Source organism: Triturus cristatus, chromosome 11 (assembly GCF_964204655.1).
Source record: "Triturus cristatus chromosome 11, aTriCri1.1, whole genome shotgun sequence".
NCBI classification, from domain to species: Eukaryota; Metazoa; Chordata; class Amphibia; order Caudata; family Salamandridae; genus Triturus; species Triturus cristatus.
In genome coordinates, this window is record NC_140594.1 from 675,071,909 (window position 1) to 675,082,886 (window position 10,978).

Consider the following 10,978-nt stretch of genomic DNA (forward strand, 5'->3'; position numbering starts at 1 on the left):
TGAGCCTCCCGCCGAAATCGAAACTGGTTACCCAACTTTAAAGTCGTAAGCTCTGGCTCTTAAGCCACATCCTCTCCATCCATCCATGTATGCATGTCACTATGCATTTTTTAAAGTACTGTAATGAAAACGAACACTTAAAGTTGGAAAGACCATAGGCATAGTAATAGGGCATGCAAGATCTTAAGATGAGGTCAAACTTTCCCTTTAGATATATATGCAGAGGCCAAATATACTTAGGCTGCATCGGGTGTCAGGAAAAATAAAAAAAGAAACCAATAGATGGTTCAAATCTAGCCGTATTAGATTAGGTTTTTCATAGGGGTGTGCACATTTTTTGTAATTACGTGACATTTTGGCAAAGTGTGCAAAATGACAATCCGGCATAAAATATTGTGTAAAAAAAAACCACACAAAAAAAAACAAAAAAAACACAGCAGCACTACCAACAGCAGCCGCTCGCGTTTTTATGTCCCCACAGGTTCGCAGTAAACTTTTTACTATGAATGATACATTTGTAGTATATTTTTACCACGAATGACGCAAAATTACCTGAAATGGCATAATGCCAGCATAATTTACATTTCACTCAGGCCCAATTTTCATATAATTATATACGCACCAAGAAGTGCTTGAAAAGGTGTAATTATAGAACTTTAAGAGTAAACAGCATTGTATACCTATAGGCATAATCTTGCTGGGTATGATTATTTAAGACAGTGTTTTATTGATTGATTTCAACCTCTTAGGTCTGTGGACTTTACTTCATAATAGCTGCATGAATTTAGCACCACAAGGGATATGTGGATCTTTTTACAGGACAAGTAGATTTCTAATGCTTCCCTTTCTTTAAACGAGTGGATATTTTTAGAATTCCACTACAATGATGATAAAGTGAGATATGCAGTCTTTAGCCGTGATCTTTACAGCACAAGAAGATACTACGCGTGCTTTTACCATGAAGGCCTTCTTATGGCGCTTTACCATGCTGAACTTTCCCACACAGGTATTTTGTTATATGTCACAATTACTATGTCATTATAAAAAGGGTGGGTTTAAATGATATGGGAAGGGTAAGGGCCCAGGGTGGTACGGTATTAAAGGGGTTTTTAGATTCAGGGTAGGTACTGGGAAGTAAGATATTTTTAAGGGTTCAGTGATAGGGGAAGGGCACGGGGTAGTAAGATTTTTGTGAGAATGGGGGGGGGGAATGGGTAACGTTACAGTGTAGTTACGGGTTTTTAAAGATCAGGGATGTGTAGTACAGTGTTCACAGGGATTCTCAAGGTTTATTGAAGGCTAAGGGTACAGGGGTGCAAAGGTTTTAAGGGTTTTCATAGGGTTCTGGGGTGGGTACAGGATAGTATAGGTTTTAGGGAGTCCCTAGGGATTTGGAATGGGTAAAGGCAATAAGAAGTTAGGGCCTTTTAGGGTTTTGGGATGGGTAACCACATGGGACGCAAGAGTAAAAAGGGTTTTTAAAGCATTTAGGGGTGGGTAATGGCCCAGGACAGTAAGTGGATTTTAGGGCTGAAGGATGAGGCAGTATCAGGTTAGTAAGGGGTAAATATTAAAAGGTAGCATAAGAGCCTAGAGTGGAAAACACCTCTCAAAAAGTAGTATGCACATATAGGGGGGTTGGGAGGTTTACCCCAACATCAAAAGAAAGATACAAATATATATATTTTAAAAAGGAGTGGATTTAAGGGGGTTCCACATACATATAACAAAGTGGCGGTCAGATAGGCCATTAGTGTCAGAGTCTCCACAGGAAGACCTTTTTTGTTTTTCTGATAACTTTGAAACTGGCTGACGAATCTTCACAAAAAAACTTTCCAAAATAAAAGTTCATCCACCTCAGCTTATTTCAGGAAAGTTTCAGAGGGATCCCTCAAGTGGGGGACGGAGAAAAATTGGGATCCCAAAATGTATTTATCCAATGCAAGTCCTAGAGGGCGGTGTCGCACTGATTGTATGATGACATAAGTGATGCCATGACTGTTGTTATCATTTAGGTAATTTAACATGTCATGAGTAATGTGGTAGTGAGGTGGTAAGCAGTGCATGTTGGGTGGGCGCAAGATGTGTGTGAGTAGAAGTTCGATACCACTGCATTACGTGGTAAAATCAAACGAGGTAAAGCCTTACATGGTAGTACAACGTGTTGTAAAGGTCAACACGTTTAAATGTCGGCAGGGTAAAGGCATGCATGGCAACGTCTGATATTCACAGGGTGGTGGGTGATAGGCTGGTTGGATATAGCGATTTGTTTGAGGGGGGGCGATGGGTGTGTGATTGGCTGTTAAAGTATCAAGGTCAGTATCACGCCTTGAGACCCTCAAGGCCAGCGCCTTGTGACCCTCATGGGTGAGTAGTGTGCTTTATAAAACCCTGATTGGTTGACTAATTGAAGGTGTGACTAACTCTGGAAGCACAGAACATGAAAAGCTTTCAGTGGCACTGGTGACTTGGGTTGCATGGCCGTCACTGGTGAAATGACCTGCAGCAAATGAGCAGTCATGCGAGTGGTGGTGTTTGAGGAGGCATTTGATTATGGATTTGTTCGGTTAATGGCCAATGTGGAGTAAAATAAGATGATGGCTGTGGGGAGAGGAAGTAGCATGTGGTGAGGAGAAGAAAAACGTAGTGAACAATAGCGGGCAGAGGGGAAATAGGATGAAGACGCGGAGGCCAGAAACTGAGACAAATACTGAAGTAGACAATCAGGTAAAACATTAAGGATACTGCCAAAATAATGTCTTCAGGACTGGCTGAAGATAAAGAGGGGCCCATTCAACATCCATGTATGGGCCTCCCTATGTACAGCTGTGACTGTATGTCAATAAAAGACAGGAGCTATGCATGTAAAGCAATATACCATAAAATGACAACAGGAATAAAGACAAGCATTGGCAGTGCCAATAGGTCTGGCCATAAAGGAATTCTGCATGGTAATGTAAAGCATTACAAGTAGATAGTGTGAGAGTATAAATATTTGTGTGGAAGCAAAGTACTGTAGAATAATAGTGGCATAGGTTAAAAGGTCCGGTAGCAGTTGCACTGCCAAGCCAAGCCTAAAAATCCACGAAATTAATGACTGACCTCAACCCATTTGGCTGCTACCAGAGAAAACAACTATTTCTAATTATTTTAACTATTGAGTTTTGCATAGCGTGAACTTGACCCGAAGGTATCAGAGTGCTTTACAGAATTAGCACAGCAGCAATTACATGAAAAACATATTAAGTAAGTAAAAATACATAAACAGTACATACGAGAGGTATATTTTAGACAGTAGGATCTGTGTCCAATATACTTTGGATCTCAACGCATACAACGCATATTTATACAGCAAGAGCAATGTACGTGAGGGAGTGCCGGAACTCAGGGGGGACGTGGAATAGGCAGCATAGAGGCCCTTAGCGAGACAGCACAGGGAGGCACACCAATCCCCTAATGACACCCAACCAACCTACAGCCATGGCAGACATATATTTGTTTTAACCCGACTAAGACTAGATATCTTTACTCGACTAGCCTGTCTCCCAAAAATGAATGATTGGGCAGCAAATTTGATTAACTGTCCCTGTGATAATTTGCTGCCGCAGGATACAATGCATGTGGTCCTCTACTGAAAGTTTTACACTCCCTTACGGAAAAGATATATTCTACCAATATTAAAACCGCATGGCTTTACCCAATGTCGCCAAGCATATTTATATTTGCAAACATTACCTACTTCAGAAAAATGCTGCAGAATGGTGTCATCCTTATGGTCGGTCTTTTATACTAGAAAGAATATGGTATTAACCTAATGACCGGGCCAGAATGTATAGTATTACATTTTTAATTGTTTTAGAAATATCAAAATGAGTATCCGGTGGAATTAAGGGCTGTGTAACAATCTCATTGCCACATTTTTAACTTGACCAAATATGTGTAACATTTTATAAATTATCTTCATCAGAACAGTCCATTTGTGCTCTAGACCAGATGTAGGGTCTGGGGGAATCGGGCTCTACAATACACTATTGTACTTTCTATGTGCATGGCCCACGGTAAATTATATGTTGCAAATATAGGCTGATGGAATGATGGATGAATCTGGAGCTGGGAAGTCTTTAACTCCTCCCAGCATACGATGACTCAAACTTTTTAACTAATATTAGCACATATGTACTTTATAAAACTTGGCCATGCACGTTTGTCACTAAAGTTACACCTACAGCGGACTGTCCTTTACACTTAATCAGGATGTGTACACAAGCAAAAAATCCCAACATAAATGGTCTTTTGAATTTTCAATACTGTTTGTGTATTTTAACTGATCATGGCAGTTTTCTTTTATCTTAGGATAAGTACTGTATAATGCTGTCTGATGTTTGTTACGCTTTTATGGATGTTTTTATGCATTAGAAGAAATATTATTACTACTACAGCCAGGACGAACAGCGATTCAAGGCCATTTAAGGAAAACCACTCATGAGGCGGACGAATCCAGTTTGTCAGACAGTAAATTATCTGGTCATCTAAGACACTTTAATCAATGAATAAATCAATCAATCAGGGAATTGTAAGCGCGCTACTCACTTTTGAGGGTCTCAAGGCGCTGGGGTTTGGGGGGGGGGGTGGGTACCGCAGATCTGTTTAGCCAAAGAGCCAGGTCTTGAGGGTCTTCCTGAAGGTGTTCAGGGAGGGGGCGCGTCTGATGTCTGCCAGTTTTTGGCTGCAATGTGAGAGAACGATCTTCCGCCTGCTCTGGCTCTGTGGTGGATGCGCGGGGTTTTGGCCAGTGCGAGGTTGGAAGAACGGAGGTTTTTTTTGGGTATGTGGAAGTTGATTCTGTTGTTGAGGTATTTGGGTCCGTTGTTGTGTAGGCATTTGTAGACGTGAGTGAGGATTTTGAACGAGACTCTTCTCCACGGGGAGAAAGTGGAGACTTCGTAGGTGTTGACTGATGTGTTTGTGTCGGGGGATGCCGAGGACGAGTCTGGCGGCAGTGTTCTGTAGTGTCTGGAGTTTGCGGAGTAGGGACTTGTTGATGCTGGCATAGAGTATGTTTCCATAGTCCAGTCTGCTGATGATGAGTGCGTGGGTGACTGTCTTCCTTGACTCCGGGGGGAATCCACTTGAAGGTCTTGCGGAGGGTGTTGAAGCAGCTGGAGGTGACAGCGTTGACCTGTCGGTTCATGGTGAGTGATGAGTCGAGTACGATGCAGAGGCTCTTGGCGTGGTCTGAGGGGGTAGGTGGGCTTCCGAGGGCAGTCGGCCACCAGGTGCTGTCCCATGCAGAAGGGGTGGTACCGAGGACGTGGACTTCTGTCTTCACGGCGTTGAGCTTCAGGCAGCTGTTGGTCATCCAGACTGCGACGTCTTGCATTCCTTTCTGGAAGTTGAGTTTGGCAGTGGTGGGGTCTTTGGTGAGGGAGAGGATGAGCTGGGTGTCGTCAGCATAGGATACGATGTTGAGGCCGTGTTGTCGGACAATGGCTGCGAGGGGGGCCATGTAGATGTTGAAGAGGGTGGGGCTCAGGGATGAACCCTGTGGGACTCCGCAGGTGATTTTTGTGGTGTCGGAGAAGAAGGGTGGGAGTCTGATCCTTTGGCTTCTTCCGGTGAGGAATGATTGGATCCAGCCCAGGGCTGTTCCTTGTATGCCTGCGTCGTGTAGTCTGGCAACTAGTGTGTGGTGGGAGATGGTGTCGAAGGCCGTTGATTGGTCGAGTAGGATAAGGGCTGCTGAGTGGCCTTGGTCCAGGAGGGTGCGGATGTCATCTGTTGCGGCAAGCAGGGCGGTCTCTGTGCTGTGGTTGATGAATCCGGATAGGGACGGGTCGAGGACGGCGTTCTATTCAATGAATCGTGTCAGTTTCCTATTGACTGTTTTCTCTGCAACTTTGGCTGCGATGGGGAGGAGCGAGATGGGCCGATAGTTCTTGAGGTCGGTGGGGTCAGCTGTGGGCTTCTTGAGAAGAGGTCTGACTTCTGCGCGCCATGTGTGTGCCCCTGAATGTTCAAGCTCATACAGCTAAATAAATAAACAAAATGATCACAGCTGTGTGGAAGGCAAGCATTTTTGTGGAAGCACACAATGTCTGCCCAATCAAAACATGTACTCCTGGTTCCAAACATGAATTCGGAGCCGAAACCTCTCTCCTAGTGATACTAACATAATTGTCTGGGGACTGCTGGGCTGTCAAGCCAGACCATAAATATACAAACTTGTAACTACAAGCACGGTGTGAGCACCTGGAACTGAGACAAATCAAAATATGAACTTAGCCAGCCTCTCTGTAGCTGGAGCTAAAGGCTCCAAACTCTCTCCATCACAAGTTGAGGTCCTCCAGTGAGCCAAGGCCCATTTATTTTAAACAGATGAAATGCCCTGATCAGTGCTTCATCTCTTTCAACAGTCTGTAATCTGCTTAAATTTAGAAGAAGTTAAGTGTAGTAACACATTACCACCAGTTATCACAACTCACATGCAGGATAAATGGGGATACGAAAATGGAACTAGGTATACTGTAACATGATTTGGTTTACACCACGATAATAAATTAGTGAGCCAAGAATCTCTCTTTTTAAAATATTAAGATGGCTTTTTAAGTTGTTTTTGATAAGACCTATAAGTAACAAGTTTGACAAAATAGTTGAAAAGCAATTCTGGCATGGACAACTCAGCCCATCAGTCTTGCAAAAACCTATAAAATGGAGATCCATTACATTGGTTGATAGTAACAGGTTATTCACGGGCAAGATTATGGTACAAAGCAGAACATAAGAAGTTATTACTGTGACCAATTAACACACTTTGACAAATTCTTTTCCATCTTAAACAACTAAAGGAAGGTTTGTCCACCGATTCACTACCAAAATGAAGTGAAGCAGACTTTTTGCACTTAAAATATCAGAAAATTTGCATCAAGATTTTTTAAAATCGAGTTCCAGTTTGAACAGAAAATATAATGGAAACCATCATGGCAACTCAGCAATGAGGCAAAAATGTAACTTGAATATCGGAAAAGAGGGTATGGCCCACATCAGGACAAATTAGGACTAGAACTTTCGAAAGCTTGAAAAATACACCCACTAACTTGTTACTTTTCACCTATAAAAACAAGGTGTGCTCACAAACCCTGCGGCAGTTTTTCACAGAAGTAGCCTCTAGTTTGCCGGAAAAGGGAAAAAACTATTATTTGGGACAGGGGTTTGAGGCCTACCATTAAAGCAAACATACTGTATTCTATACATATCTTAAAGGGCATTGATTAAGCCTCCTTCTCTACAAGGCTTCTCAGGAACCTTGAACCATTGGTTTGAGACAGTCAATTAACCGTTTTTATGGATTTTACAGATAAATACATACCGAAAACCATGTGTTTTCTGTCTGCATTTATTTTTTAAAGTGGATAATACAGAAAATTGGGCTTTTTTTTTGCGATTCTCTGTGCTTTCATGAATTATAGACTAATAGCTGAGCAGAAGGACCGCATGGGAAATTAAAAAACAGGATGCAATTTCTTTAAATAATGACATACATTTGTGATATAATGCTCATATTTACCAGTGGATGTATTATTATGTAACATTTGACAGCTTAAATAGCTAAAGCACGACAGACGTCAAAGTATTAGTCCGCGTCTATCAGTTAAATAAATATGGAAATGTACAGTTTTACAAATTCATTTATCAGCAAAACACAAAACAAATATTGATAAATACAGATAAAGTGGGCAAAACATAAATAAGTATAAATAGAGACGGAAATGCTGGAAAAATAAATACCATAAAACTGAGAGCCCTAATTAAATCACAGATCAGCGCACGAGTATTTTAGTCTCAACCTCTTTCCGGAGGCTCTATGAACGTATCCTTATACATCCACTGGAATGCACGAGGGACTATTTTCCTAAAAAGGGCATGGTCATTACACATTTAATTCTTATAGAGAAGCAGGTCAGTGATGGTACTAGCACCTTGTATTATTCAGTCTGAACTTGCAGAGCTTAATGGGGTGTGGATATTAAGCTGCGATATTTATATATGGTTACCCTTCAACAATATAGGAGCAGTACGAGTGTTTCAAGAAATCTGGAGAACTTATCCAATTCATTCTTAGACTTCAATGTGACATTGCCGTAAAGAAATACATTAACCCTGATGAAGTCCTCTCGGAGGACGAAACACGTTGGCCGGGCTGTTTCTTTGATGTACTGAAGACTAATAAAGAGAATTGTTGGCTCCAATGTTATTTTGATATTGGTGACGAATACTATGATAGAAACCAAAACTTGAGGGTGGAGGCTGATCAAGTCTGCACACTACAAGTGAATATTGTGTCTAATTAGTAAATAGTGCACGAAACCAGAGAGTACTCCCCTCTTTACTCCCTAAAAAGTAGGAACAAGTCCTACAACAACATTCAATACAAAAGGTTTCAGCACTATGTACATTTATATTGACATGATATTAAAATTCAACGACAGTAGCTCAATAACGAAGACATCTAACTCAAGATGTATGTTTCATAGAGAAATGTTCTTCTTTATTTTTCACAGGTAGAAGTTCTTTACATTTCACATTTCATGTCCTCATAGCCAACGCGTTTCGTCTCCAATGAGACTTCTTCAGGGCTTTCATGTATGGCATTCTGAGTTTTTCTTAAAAGTTCATATGGGTCGAATTCGATATTTAGCGACTAAAATTGGATGTTGATTACGTATGTGGCCGGCTATCAAACCGCTACTGAAGACTGGGTGACTTATAGAAAACGTTGATTATCGAATTCGAACCATATGAACTTTTAAGAAAAACTCTGTATGCCATACATGAAAGCCCTAAAGAAGTCTCATTGGAGACGAAACGCGTTGGCTATGAGGACATGAAATGTAAAGAACTTCTACCTGTGAAAGATAAAGAAGAACATTTCTCTATGAAACATACATCTTGAGTTAGATGTCTTCGTTATTGAGCTACTGTTGTTGAATATTAATATGTCATGTCAATATAAACGTACATAGTGCTGAAACTTTTTGCATTGAACGAATACTATGATATTGACACCACTGAACTATCTATACTTTGTGAAAGGAGAGAAGAAACAAAGAAAGCAAACTCTACAATACAATTGTTGGACTCTTGAGGAATGCACTCCCTTTTGTGTGTGTATTTCTTTACATTTAATGACTTGTTTAGTCCATCCACTGTATACACAAAGCAGACTTTTAGTGATTGTTTTGCACCGCAGTAAACATGTATATTGCTTTGGTCAAAGTGGAGTGAGTGTCAAACTTATTGAGTTTTCCAAGGATTGAAGTGGTTTGTTCTTTTCACCCACAACGTTGTTATTGTTTACATAACCTGTAAATAAAAGACGATAAAGGCCAAGTGTCATCTGTAACCCAGCTGGTTTTTGTAATGTTACTAGTTAGACATTTAGGCAAGATGCCATCAAAATCGAGGTGTTGAATTAAGGATGTATAATGAGGATGTGCGAGGTTAATATACTGCTCCAACTTGTAATTGCCCATGGAAATGCATTTGACTTACTAGGGAAATATTTGGGGTCACTTAAGGAAATTGGTTATTTGGTTTAATTTACTAAAAATGAGGGTCGAATATGACTTACTTTGAGTATCCAAAACTTTAGCGTGTAAACATATTCCAATGATTCGAGCTGTTTTCCAGTCAAAGGAAAAGGAGTGCACACGCCACATATCGCAATATTTAAGCGCGCTGATAAAAAAAAAAACACACAGTTCTCTAATGATCAAGAAGATAACAGTCACTTTGAGGCAGCGTGGGAAACACTCTAGGGAAGGATGGGTTCACCAATCCCAGACTTGCCTGAGTAGGTGGGTGGGGTTATGAATGGGTATCCGCTCTGGGATGGCTACTCCTAGAAACGCACCTGCTGACAATACAAGTGCAGACTGCTGAAACTAAGCGGCTGCCCGTCAGTCACGTCACGGAAGTCCACAAACTAGAAAGGATTGCAACCAAACACGTTCGCCTGGTCCGCAGAGGTGCGCTGTCTGCACCCATGTTTTACGGAGCCCAGGTAACCAGTTCGCAGAGCAGGGACTAAGCGCACTTCATACGAGCTCAGGTAAACAGCTCGCATGGCTGATGCGTACTTATTTACGACATGCAAGAGGGGAGTTAAGCAGGTTTGTTTGTAAAGGGAGGATGGGTTTGCTCGGGGTATACGTCACGAGGGTTCCTAGTAGTACTGGCTGACCTGTACACCAAAAGGAGCGTGGGGAGTTTCCCAACAGGTTAGGAAACTAGGATGTGCACTCCACGCACACGGTGGGCTGCTCCTCTGACGCACCTGCCTACACTGTCAGCCGCCGCCATCGCCCCAAGCGCACGCACGGGTGTTTCCACTCACCATGACTGCAGCACGCGACGGGAAGGAGGCAGCCGGTGCTCTGCTGCTGCCACAGGTGAGCTTCCCTTCAGCTCATGCTCTGCCCAGGTTCCCACAATGCCCCGAACTGAAAGTTGCTGAACTCCTCCCCCTCGGAGGCGTTGTGGGTGCAACCCGGGGCAAGGACGTGCCAGGTAGCGTGACTGGTTATGTAGGTAGGTTTCGGAGGTGCAGACACTTTCAACAGACAGGTAGAGGTGAGTAGGGAGCGGGCCTGCCGGAAGGCAGGTGCGACCGCCTTTATCAGCTGCTAACCCGGCAGGGAGGGCCGTCTGAGGTGGCGGCAGTACGTTCGTGCATTCTGCCCGGGCTAAATTACGTTTAAAACGCTAATAGATCAAATATGTTAAGCCTAGCGGAGAGTAAATTCCGTGAGCTGCTGTTGGAAATTAATCAGGAAAACGGTTTGACGTGCCTAGGGTCTTCAAAGACAACAAGTGTCCCTCGTTTGGAAGCGAAACCCCCTAATTGTGGACACCTGAAAAATGGTGCTGACATTTTAGCTAGCAGTGTTTTGCACACTGGACATTTTGGCCTATTCTGTAC

General features: G+C 42.4%; 1 protein-coding gene across 2 annotated transcripts in view; it reads right to left on the reverse strand.

Annotated features, from left to right (window-relative positions):
- Nucleotides 1-10,555, reverse strand: part of AP1S3 (adaptor related protein complex 1 subunit sigma 3) — a 252,787-nt gene extending 242,232 nt beyond the window's left edge. Inside the window, exon 1 of one of the 2 annotated variants that reach the window (XM_085634287.1) lies at nucleotides 10,394-10,555. In XM_085634287.1, coding sequence (XP_085490413.1) covers nucleotides 10,394-10,396 — 3 coding nt within the window. In that variant the 5' untranslated portion in view covers nucleotides 10,397-10,555. The remainder of the gene's footprint in view (nucleotides 1-10,393) is intronic. The other variant, XM_085634289.1, reaches the window with a different exon arrangement.
- Between the last annotated feature and the right edge of the window lie 423 nt (nucleotides 10,556-10,978).